Consider the following 12,500-nt stretch of genomic DNA (forward strand, 5'->3'; position numbering starts at 1 on the left):
TCTGAAGCTGAAAAGAGAGGTGTGTGTGTGTGTGTGTGTGTGTGTGTGTGTGTGTGTGTGTGTGTGTGTGTGTGTGTGTGTGTGTGTGTGTGTGTGTGTGTGTGTGTGTGTGTGGTGGGCTGAGGAGGGCGTGTACCTGGCAGCACTGCTTGCTCCTCCATCTGCTGTGAACGCATGTGTTGGTCTGCAACAGTTCCTGAAAGGGCGTGACGGATAAACAGTGAAAAACAGTACAGACACTTTAATACAACACAGACCAGTTCCAGTGAGGAACTTTTATCTGGTTCTGAACCAGTCTCAGTGTAGTCCTGATCCTCTATCAGACCTCCATCAGTACAGAGACCATCAGAGAGAAGATGGTCTGGTTCTATAGAGTTATTCTTGATGCTCGTCATCGGAGCCACCGGGTCGGATTCTGGTGAAACCAGATGACATCATGCAGGTTCACCGGAAACTCCTTCAGCTCAGACTCCAGCAGAGACCTGGTCCACCGTGGACAGACCCAGATCCTCCAGCAGAGACCGGTCCACTGTGGACAGACCCAGAACCGACTTCACTGCAGCCTTGGACCTGCAGTCAGAGCTCCGGAGGGAGGAGGAGAGCTCAGCTCCCGGCAGCAGCAGTGTCTCCTCCTCCTCCAGGAGCAGAGCTTCTCCTCTCTGGGAGCCAACACCGACACCACGCTGCTGGAGACCCAGGACGCGTTGCTGGGCCCGCTGGAGGGAAGGGAGGCACGGGAGAACCAGAACCAGGACTGAGAGAGGCAGACTGTCAGACCCTGCTGCAGTAAAATGAGAGATTTTCTAAAGGGACTCTGGTGATCGCACACACTACCGCTTTCATCCACAGGGACCGACAAAACCAACACAAAATGAAAGTTCCTTGTAGCAACTTTAAGTTTCCGTCTTTTTGTAAAGCGCTGCATTAATTATCTTGGAGGTTCACAGCACCGGACACTCGTCACCACAGGTAACCACGGCAGCAGTTCCTGCTCACGGAGGGGGGAGTTAAACGGGGATGCAGGTAAGGACTGCTTGTGAGTGTGTGTGTGTGTGTGTGTGTGTGTGTGTGTGTGTGTGTGTGTGTGTGTGTGTGTGTGTGTAAGGTCAGTCATTCCTGCCACATTCCAAACCCAGCTGGGGTGATTGGATGGGAGGAGAGAGGGACGGAGGAGGAGGAGGAGGTGTGGAGGTGAGCCGGGGTGTTTCTAGTTTCAGACAATGGTTACGGGTGAGAGGAGGGAGGTGGATGGGAGGGAAGTGTGTGTGTGTGTGTGTGTGTGTGTGTGTGTGTGTGTGTGTGTGTGTGTGTGTGTGTGTGTGTGTGTGTGTGTGTGTGTGTGTGTGTGTGTGTGTGTGTGTGTGTGTGTGTGCGTGTGTGTGTGCGTAACAGCCACAGACAGGTTCCAGCAAACAAAGCTAGGTCTGTACTGCCACAAGTACAGAGGGGACGAGGGAGGGAGGGAGGAAGAGGCGGATGAATGAGGGGAGAGGAAGGGGAGGCAGCCTGCAGCCCCCTGATCCCCTCAAATATCCCCCTCGATGACAGAGCTCGGCCAAAAGAGAGGTGATGAGAGAGGAGAGGGAGAGGGGAGAACAAACGGGAACGACAGGGAGAGTGACGGGAGCGGGAGAAAGGAGAGAGAATGCCCCTATTTGTTAATCAATCGGCCGTTTCGGAAAGGGAAAACTCTGAAAATCCCCAGAGGGAGGAAGAAGACTTCAGGGGGGGGGGGGGGGGGGGGGGAGGGGTTTGACAGAGGAGGCGGGTACCTCCAACTCCTTCAGCGAATCACGGAGCTTCTCCGGTCGGCGGTTCCTGGGGGTCCACGAATAGCCTCGAGCTACGGAGGGAAAACACAAGAAGAATCTATAAAGATCATGTGACTTGAACTTTTTCAACACAGACTAAAGAGAAATATCTATATATTGTTTTTTTTGTTTTTTTAACAAAGACCCTCATGGGAATTCAGAAGAATGTGGCAACAAAACCCCAGAGAGGGTTAAAGGGTTGAACTTAATATCTGAGGAATAAAAGGTGGTGACAAGACGCTCAGGTGGAGTATAGAGATGCAGGTACATGACGCAGGCGTCCCACAATGCATTGCTGAATCTGGATGCATACAGAGTAACGGTTCATCAACAGAAACGTTTCAGAACTTCTATGATTATTGATTGTTTTTAATCAAGCGAAAAAAGGCCCAAACATTTGTTGGTTGCAGCTTCTCAAATGTGAAGATTCGCTGACTTTCCCCGTTTTCATATTGATGTAACTTACTTTTTTGTTTTTTTTGGATTGTTTATCGGACAAAACAAGACGTCACCTTGAGCACTGGAAACATGCAATTGACGTGTTTAACTTGTAAGACTTTTGCATATTGCAGCACTTATTTCACTTCAATAACACATAATCAGTCTTTTCACTGGAACAACTTCATTCCTCAGGACTTTCTAAAAGTGTCTTTTTATATATTAAATGTTTATTTTTCATAAGGACAAGAATAAAGCATGAAGAATACACAAAAAAACTGAACAAGAAAACAGAGAAAAACACACACAGTGATGCAATAAAGTGACCGTGAAACTCATTGAAAAGCATCAGATCATTCATGAGTGACTTCCTTCGAGTTTGTGAAGAAAACTTAGTTTTTCCTCACATGTCTCAACGGTGAACAGAGAATCAAAAAGCTGAAAAGGAGTCTTGATGACGAACACAAACACGTGTATCTTCACTTAAACCTCTGAGTCCGAAGTGTGTTTGTGAAGCTGTGGACATATGACTCTGATTAAACGGCACCAGTTGTGTGAGAGTTTGTAAACAGTTTTAATGTAGTTTTGCTGTTTTTAAACGTCGCATTCACTTCAATTCATCAGGACTTTTCTCTCTGGTTTTCTATTTTCTCTTCATGGAGACACCAGAGAAAACCAAAGTTTTCTTCCAGAATTCGAGGTACTGAGAGGAGAGTATATTGTTAAAGAAAAGATCATTTTGTGGGTGAAGTATTCCTTTAAGGTTCCCTATAGATGCACCACATGTTACTGAGACACAAACCCAGAGAGAAACCGGATTATTTAGACATTTAAGGATGAATTTATTAAATTAAATGAACAAAACATGTACTTTTATGTTGAAAACCCTCATGTAAAACTATACAGAAACTACATTGATGAAGTTATAAGTTTTATATTTCAGACCACCTTATCCCCAAAGCAGCAAAAGTCTGAAATCTGCTGCTTACAGATTGATTTAGCTCCACTAAAGAAAAAAAAATATTCTACTGAAAGCAAAAACGTCCCTTCAAAAACACACACACACACACACACACACACACACACACACACACACACACACACACACACACACACACACACACACACACACACACGTCCTCGAGGAGAAGCGAATATTTTAATCGAGAGGACTTTTGGCGCTCTTGAGTTGAGTTATCTCCCAAATGCAACCTCACAGTCAGCAGGCACGTATCTCAACGCGTTACCACGGCGAGGCCCCCCCCCCCCCCCCCCCCCCTCGTTTTAATCCCTCCCCCCTCCCTCCATCTCTAGTGGTTAAACACAGGGAAGGGAAGGATATGAAGGAAAAACAGCTAATTGAATTTGTGCATCTGCTTCTGCCCACGCAACATACATGAAGTTCAGTGGGAGAGAAAAAAAAAAGCAGTAAGGAAAGGAAGTCCCCTATGTGTTTATTTACAGTCATTTTCATCTTCACTGAAACGAACCATTAAGGAGTGGGATTCTCTATTAAGAACGAGTGGGAAGAGGAGGTAAACAGATGCATGCAAATGAGGGGGGGGGGGGGGGGGGGGGGGGTGTCATGGGAGAGAGGAGGGAGGAGGGAGGGAGGGCAGGGGGATGAGTGTTCGTCTCCTGATAAGGGTGTTTGTATTCCACTACTGGGTGAAAAGCAAAGAGAGAGAGAGAGAGAGAGAGAGAGGGAGAGGGAGGGAGGGAGGGAAGAGAGAGAAACGAAGGACGTGGGACAGTCGACTGTGGCTTCTAAGATGGTCATCCACTGGTAAAGGGCCCGCACACACACACACACACACACACACACACACACACACACACACACACACACACACACACACACACACACACGGGTGGATGTGATCACTCTTTGAGTTCCTCTGTTGAGAACGTACCTTCACAGAAACTGAGTTTCTCCTTGTAATAGTGATGCTCCAGGGGATTTGCTGCAGAAAATAATAACAACAAAAAATGAAGGGGGGGGGGGGGTTAGATTTGGAATATATAATAAAAACAACATGTTAAATGATTGTGTCTTAAAAAACTAAGCTGGAGCTCAAACATCTTCCCCCCCCTTTTTTTTTTTTGCTTTTAGCTCCATGAGACCTTGTTGGTAAAGTGTAACCCGTAAACGGGGCCTCGTGGCCCCGGTCACTCGCGAGGAAGTCAGCGGCCCGTCTGGTGGCCGGCCTCTCTGGCTGCCAGGAACACCTTCCAGGATTAGTAGTATTAATCAGATAAGGGGGTGGGGGGTGGGGGGGGACAGGCAGGACCAGACATGGGCACCTGCTCTGGGGGATGAGGAGGGGGGGGGAAACGACGACCCTTGGAGCTGCTCCAATGAGCCTGGGTCTACCTCTAGTGGGGAGACGAGGAACTGACATTTCAGAGAATAAAACTTCACAGCTGTTTGTTTTTTCCAATGATGTTGATATCCATCAACAGATACACACACCTGTTTTACAGACAGGTGCTTCTGCTGTTCAACCCACCCTCATTGATGTACGTGAGGTGGACAAAATAATAGAGACAGTAACATTGAATCTGATGACAGTTGGTTACTTTGATCAGTGACACACTAATATTCCATTATTATCCTAAAATGACAATATTCTGAATTTGATACAGTTCATGTAAACATGCTCTGTATTTGGCTTTATTCCATGTAGAGGTTTCAGATTAAGACATGTGGGTTATGCCGATATTATTCTGGTTTAAGAGGATGTTTTTTGTACATGTAGCACATTCGGAATATGCATCTCAATTAAGGTTTTTAGGGCATTTTGCCTGTTAGCAGTCAGCTCTGTGGGTTGAACACAAACCAACTGTTTGCAAGGATGTTGCAGAACTACGACAACAAGGTTACAACAACGGCAGCAACACGCCTGCAGCTGGAAAAGGAGAAATTAAAGTTATTTAAAGAACGTAGCCGCAGGATGTACATCGTGGTGGGGGGTGTTTTACATTAATCGGAGTTTGCAGGGTTGCATATAAACGGGAACGTTTGTGCAATATTCAGATTCATTAGCTGTGTGAACAACTTAGCATAATAAAGGCACAAAACAGCATGTAAACGTAGTCAGTGTCAATTCAATGTGATCAAACTACACTCACACAGTTCTGATTAAGTAGATTTTTGAGCATTACACACTTAATACATAATACCTACTTTAAAGAAAATATTTTTCTTTTTTTTTGTTATTATCAGACTTATCTAATCATGGAAATGTCAAGTTCCAGAGAAAGACTTTGACGCCAAGTTTTCAAGTTTTGGACTGTAAGGGACTTAATATATATTGAGGCACTATATTTTAAATTATATATATATATATATATATATATATATATATATATATATACTGCCATTTTGAAGTCTTGAGTTTAACAATTCTGCCGTCGCCATCTTGGATTACGGCCGTCGGCATCTTGTTTTTATCTCAACCAGTGAACAGGAAGTGATCATATTCGGACTGAGGGAGGAGTGACGTAGAGACGCCGTATACCAAGTCTCTGGTAGAGACCTGTCAATCACTGTGTAGCCCCGCCCCTAAAGCATACCCTGCTTTATGGTCTGTTTGACTCTAAATGGAGCATAATGTACTAAATGAACATCATGCTGTATTGAAGAAGACTGTAAACTAGAGATTGAGACCATAAACTCATGTTTACAATGTTTACTGAGGGAATAAATCAAGAGAGAAGTAGAGTCATTTTAGACTAGACTTCTATATAACCAGAGGAGTCGCCCCCTGATGGACACTAGAGAGAATGCAGCTTTAAGACACTTCAACATTGGCTTCACTCATCAGAACTGGAGGTTGACGTCTGGGCTGAGCACATACAAAGATGTTAGATGAATGCAAAAACATATTTGAACGTAATCTAATGTAATCTACTATAAATGCACTTCGTATCATGACCTGAGCTATCGTCACACCGCCGTGTGACAATGTTGTGATACTTTTGGATGGTGATTCTGCTCCCCTCCTCTTCCCCCCCCCTCCCCCTCCCCCTCCTCCTCCTCCTCCCTCCACTCTGATATCAAGCCACACTTTAGTAATCCTCCAAATGAAAGGATTTGGAGCGAGAGCATCGTCTCTCCACTGAAGATTGGAATGAAAGAGGAGGCAGCTTCTCAGATGAGAGAGGAGGGAGGGGAACCCCGTGATGAGAGAGGACCAGACATACTGTACAGAACGAATGAGAACGAACTAAAATATATAAATATATATATTTTATAAATGAGACAAAGGGGTGGAAATCAATGAAAGAGAGGCGGAAACATCTGAGACAGGCACAGTAATAAAAGAAAACATATGAAGATGGAGAGACACTAAGAAATACACAGAAGTGATGGAGGAAAGCAGGGAAATAAAAAGAAAGATGTTTACTGTATGTCTTTAAAAAGAGAGAAAGAAAGGCACCATAGGGTTTATGTGCTCTCAAGGAAATGTATGATATAACTTAAAGCTGCTCTAATCAATATTTTATATTAACAATGCATCAAATGTGAAAGGTGTCGCCCAACGTGACGGACCCAGAGAGAGAGTTTTAGCTTCTTTGAGCTCATTGTTTTGGTTTTACGGCCCACAACTCTGACAGCTCTCGTTACAGCAACATTCCGCGGTCGCCGTCTTGGATTACGGCCGTCGCCATCTTGGTTTTCTTCCGCAACCACTTAACATATTTGGACTGTGGAGCTGAATGCTGTCATTTTCTCACAGACTTCGATACAATCAGACTTCTTTTTGCAACCAGAAGAGTCGCCCCCTGCTGGTCAGGAGGGAGAATTCAAGTTTAAGAACCGGAGGTTGCCGCCTGGTGGAGATCAAAAAGCAGCAATGCTGTTTGATTTAGCTGAATACCTCTCCGCTCACTCCTTCCTTTCCAAGCGTGTACAACCGCAGCGGCCTTCAGGTGTTCACTTTCAGGTGATATATAAAGAACACATAGTTATGAATATTATATTATATTTTTGTTAGTAAATCCTCTTGTTGTGTTGCACCTAAGTGACCTTTTTTTTTAAAATGAATCCCTGTGGAACTTCAATAAGAGCGTCGGTAGCTTCTGTATTGTGACTTATTCCCCAGTGCAACAGAATATTTGAGCCGAGTACAGTTAGTTACAAGAGGGATTTCAAACAAATCCTTCGCATTTGATTGGACCGCTAAAAAGTGGGCGGGCTTTGAACGTAGCGTGACTCGGAGCTACAAAGGACTGTTGCTCCACACACACACACCTCCATGCTAAAAGCAGCTAAAAGTTGCACATTGATGGATGGATGGATGTCATGATATTATTGGTTATAATTGGTTGGCACTAGCTTACGTAAACACACGTCATATTTAGTTTTAAAGGAAAAAAAATATGTTTTTGTTGGTTATTCCATATATTGTGGAATAGGTGCACAATATGAGGGATTTTTATAACTTATTAATATTCAAAGAAAGAAATCATACATGTCAAATTACTTTAAATATATAATTGTGACGGATGAAGACATTTTATAAAAGGAAAAGAAGTAGAAACAGTTCACTTTATAAACTCTAATATATACTTTAATTTTAAAAAAAGTGAAACTGCTCGTGCATCTAATTCATTACATACATTTGGACATCGGACAAAGATTTATTCACCTTATTTTGAGCTGTAATTTTCAGACTGACAAGTCAGTATAATTGTGAATGACTTCCCAGAAGTTGGTACAAATCAGTCAGCTGAATCTAAATGTCAAAGATGCTTCACACAGATGAAGACGAACGTGTCGCAACCGTCCTCGAGCAGCACTGTGTCAATTTTATAATTCTTTGAGGGAAGAGGCGGCTCTTCCCTGGGGGCGAGTGAGGGGGGGGTGGTGTGATCTGAGCACTTCCTGTCGGTAAGAGAAGCCTTCAGGCCCGAGGCAATATGAGGCTGGACTACATGGGGCCTCTTGCTATGTGATCCAGGAGAAAGTCAACAGTTTAGTTTCCCCTATCGCTGTGTGTCAGGACCCCGGGTCAACAGGAACACCGTCAGAGTAAGAGATAGAACCACGGAGGCCTAATAACCTGTGTGTGTGTGTGTGTGTGTGTGGTATGTGCATAAGGCTTTAGGGTGTAAATCCTACATACTAATAGCCTCTAAGTGTATGTGTGGCGAGACCCTGAAATACTCAGGACCAATGGTTTGTGTGTCCGTGTGTTTGCGTGGGAGGCAGCGTAAAGCCCTTCTTCATATAGAAGGAAATCACATACGAAAAAACAACGAGACAAACTTATCTTAAAACACAAACAGACATCCAATACAAACACTATTTACCTGGCTCTCCTTTATCGTAGTACTGATAGGTGCCAATATCTGTATCTGTGGGGCGAGAGAGAGAGAGAGAGAGAGAGAGAGAGAGAGAGAGAGAGAGAGAGAGAGAGAGAGAGAGAGATGAACATCTAGCTGTCAGGGAAAAAGCAGAAGACAGATCAGCAATTTCGCACCGTGGGATAAACAATCGCTATCAGCCGGTGGCCTGTCCCGTCTGCCAGCACCACAGTTTAGATAAGAGCCAGTGAGGGAGGAGGAGGAGGAGGAGGTGGGAGGAGGTGGGAGGGTGGGCTTGGGGGGGTCCGAGCCAGAATGGATGGAAGAGGAGGGGGGGGTAAAAAAAGGGGTATTAATAAAGATGGGAGTGTGCCTTAACCCACCTGAGGGACAGATTTAAACACATGCAACATATACATTTAGATGTAGACACACACACACACACACACACACACACACACACACACACACACACACACACACACACACACACACACACTCAGCAGGCAGCTACAAAATCATATGACCAACACACACACACACACACACACACACACACACACACACACACACACACACACACACACACACACACACAAACTGCTGAGCGGAGCCTTTTTTTTTGTCAGTGTTATTCCTGCAGGCCTCAAAACCATAAGCAGCCAGACTCAGATTCGCCCAACACATCGTTTCTTTATCGCTCCACTACTGTTGCTGCTGAGGCCGGGTCACACTAATACAACAGGAGAGCTGATGGCGCACACACACACACACACACACACACACACACACACACACACACACACACACACACACACACACACACACACACACACACACACACACACACACACACACACACACACACACCACTATAAGTAATGGCTTAATGTCACTTCTTCCATTTCTGACACGGATAGTGATTCTATAACCTTGAGTATCCGCCAATACCAACCTTTTCTTTCTATTAAACAATGACTACAGCGTTCTTGAACCGTTACAGAAGCACTTAAACCTGTCTAAATATTGCCGTTAACGTTAAGTCAAATGACTCCATTTTAAGAGTCACTTGTTTGTGTCAAACTTACAAGGAATTAACATCAAACACGATGCTCTAGGGACGACGGCAAAAACACAAGGGACTCTCAAACTGACCTGAAATAACACAAGTGCACATACAGTACATCAGGTAATACTATAAATAAACAGTCTCGTACTGTGTTTTTCGTGTCGTTTATGGTGATGATGTAAAAGGAAAGATCGGATCAACAGCTGATCGGCCCACGTCACTGATCTTTAAGATCAGGATCGTGTTCTTCCTAATTCTAGTTCTCCAAACATGTATTTTAATGTGTACATGCAGATACTTCTGAGACATGAAAGCCGGCCCACATCCTAACGGAAGTATTCTCAATCTATGAATTTGCAAATACTACAAGAATACAAGACAGACTAAATCTTCTTGTGCACAGCAATTAACTCACAAACTGTGATGCTGCATGTACGACACACACAGAATACATGTGTGTTTATGAATCCATGTTGTTGTTGTTTTTGAGGATGATGTATGTGATGTATATAGGGGGGGGGGGGGGGCGATAGGGAGCGTCACACCTCAGCGACCAGGCCTCTTCGCTCGGATGTATCCCTCCACATTTTTCCGAGATAGCACAAGACACACAAAAGCAGGAAGGAAAACAAACAAATAAGGATATGTCACCGTCACCTGGATGTACACCCTGTCGTACCTTTGTGTATTAAACACACACGCAGACACACACACACACACACACACACAACACAAGTCAGCCTCCGAGAGACACTATCTTCGTCTGAAGCTCAGCAGACTGTGAAAGACAAGACAGAATGGAAGGGAGGAGAAAACAAGAAAATGGAGAAACAGAGCATTTCCGTCTGACAAGAGGAGATGGACTGATAGGTGGCGAGCAGGGGGAAAAAAAACGCACAAAAACTGCAAGAAAAGTCTAACTTAAGCCACGCCCACTCAGCCCCGCAGGGGAAGCATTGTTTTAACATTAGTTTCTTATTGAATGCATGATGGAGATGTAGGTGACATCAGTGTTTAATGATATATTTTCTTTAAAGGGTAACTTTGGTAGTTTTCAGCCCTATTTTCTCATATTTCTGAGTTAAAATGACTGATGGGGACAACAGGTTTTTAAATGTAAATGCTGCAGACGGTATTCGTTAAACGTGCTGCAATCACAGACTGTATATAAGAAGTGGATGTAGTTGTCGTGACGACACTCGTTGGTTTGTGTTCTGCTGTTTTGAAGCCTCGAGTTCGGCGACATCGCCGTCGCCATCTTGGATTACGGCCGTCGCCATGTTGTTGTTTTTTGCAGTCAATGAACATAAGTGAGGAGTGATGTAGAGACACCGTATACGTCTCTGGTAGAGACATGTCAATCACAGTGAGCCCGGAGCTCATCATTGTTAAACGTTGTGTTGATAGTGATACTCGTTACCCGGAGAGGTCGGGAGGAGATGTATACGCTTCTAAAACGTTACGTTTCTACGTAAAAACCTGCGGAGCTAACATTAGCCAAGTACGTTAGCACGGCATTATCTAGCGTTAGCACGTCTATGCTACGCTAGCTACTGAAGGTGTACTGAATGTGTTTTAATGATTGTAACAGTGAATAAAGAGGAACAGTGGTATGTCTTCTGTCCCTGTAACACTGTGATCTGTAGTTTTTAGCTGCTATCTTTATCGTTTTGACCAGTAAAATGCGGAAAAACAGTTATAGTACAACGTTAAAACTAAATGGGTTACACAAAAGAAGAATCATAATTATAAGAAATATAGGATTGAAATAGAATAAATAAAATTATTTACAAAAAAACTAGTGTATAGTCTTGTGTAGTTATATGAACCAATTACCCTCCAAACAATGTAAAATTACAGTTTAAAAAAAGAGTCATGTAATGCAAGAAATAAACATCGATAGCATGAGAATTTGAAGAGCAAAGAGCAAAGAGACAGAGTGAGCATTGGTGCTGACTGAGATGCCAGATTGTTAGAGTAGATATTGGTGAGGAGGGGAGGAGAAGGTGTGAAAACAAAGTGAGTGATGACAGAAAGAGCCAGAGCAAGACAGAGAGGTAAGAAGAAGAAGAAGAAGAAGAAGAAGAAAAGAAAGAGGGAGACGGGGAGGAGAACATGGGGAGAAGTGCTACCTTTGACTTGGAGTGAGCTCTTGGTGGACCACAAGTGCAGCTCAGCCAGGCAGAACGCCATCCGACTGACGGAGGAGTGAAACCCGAGTCTGTGAGGAGGGACACAATAAAGGATAAAGAGAAACACCACAGATGCATATCTCGACGAGACGACACAACAGATTGACATGAACGGGTCTGAGGGTCAAACAAAGTATGCATGAAGGCACGCGTGGTCACAGTCACTACCTGACCAGGTACACGCCTTTCTATAGTGAGGAGAAGCCCCGCCCCTTCCTGTGAAAAAAAAAATATGTACGGCGAGAGACAAATGTTATTTAAATTTTTTACATTTTTGGATGTGCAAACATGTCTTTTAAATTGACAAATATATGTCATAATATATTCATGGCACAATTAAAATGGGACCATTGACTACTGTACATCATTTTTCCAGAATAAGGTTCCATGGTGGTCCACTGGAAGGGGCAGGAACCGGTGTGCAAAATACAGGGGGGTCTGGGGGGGGGGGGGGGGGGGGGGGGTCCGCGACCCCTTGATTGAGACTTGAGATCCCCTGAAAGCCTCAACAGCAACGTTTTGGGGGTTCTCTCAAATCTTGAAAATAATGCTTTTATTGTGGCATAAATGGCAAAGTCGCTCATTGACTGAAGAATTCTCAACAAGCGAAAAATGCAAACATTCGTAGGTGAAGAAGAGGCGTCAAAGAGGAAATGTCTAACTGGAGAGACAGCGAGC

General features: G+C 44.1%; 1 protein-coding gene across 1 annotated transcript in view; it reads right to left on the reverse strand.

The window, feature by feature from the left end:
- The window catches only part of wdpcp (WD repeat containing planar cell polarity effector), an 87,228-nt gene that overhangs the window by 57,121 nt on the left and 17,607 nt on the right, over positions 1-12,500 (reverse strand). Inside the window, exons 3-7 of the mRNA XM_068710356.1 lie at positions 11,763-11,851; positions 8,568-8,612; positions 4,163-4,213; positions 1,773-1,843; positions 137-196 (exon numbers count right to left, since the gene is read on the reverse strand). Of these exons, the coding sequence (XP_068566457.1) occupies positions 137-196; positions 1,773-1,843; positions 4,163-4,213; positions 8,568-8,612; positions 11,763-11,823 (288 nt within the window). The 5' untranslated portion in view covers positions 11,824-11,851. The remainder of the gene's footprint in view (positions 1-136; positions 197-1,772; positions 1,844-4,162; positions 4,214-8,567; positions 8,613-11,762; positions 11,852-12,500) is intronic.

This window comes from Cebidichthys violaceus, unplaced genomic scaffold, assembly GCF_023349555.1.
Source record: "Cebidichthys violaceus isolate CVI_PGR_0920_01 unplaced genomic scaffold, fCebVio1.0.p SCAF_150, whole genome shotgun sequence".
NCBI classification, from domain to species: Eukaryota; Metazoa; Chordata; class Actinopteri; order Perciformes; family Stichaeidae; genus Cebidichthys; species Cebidichthys violaceus.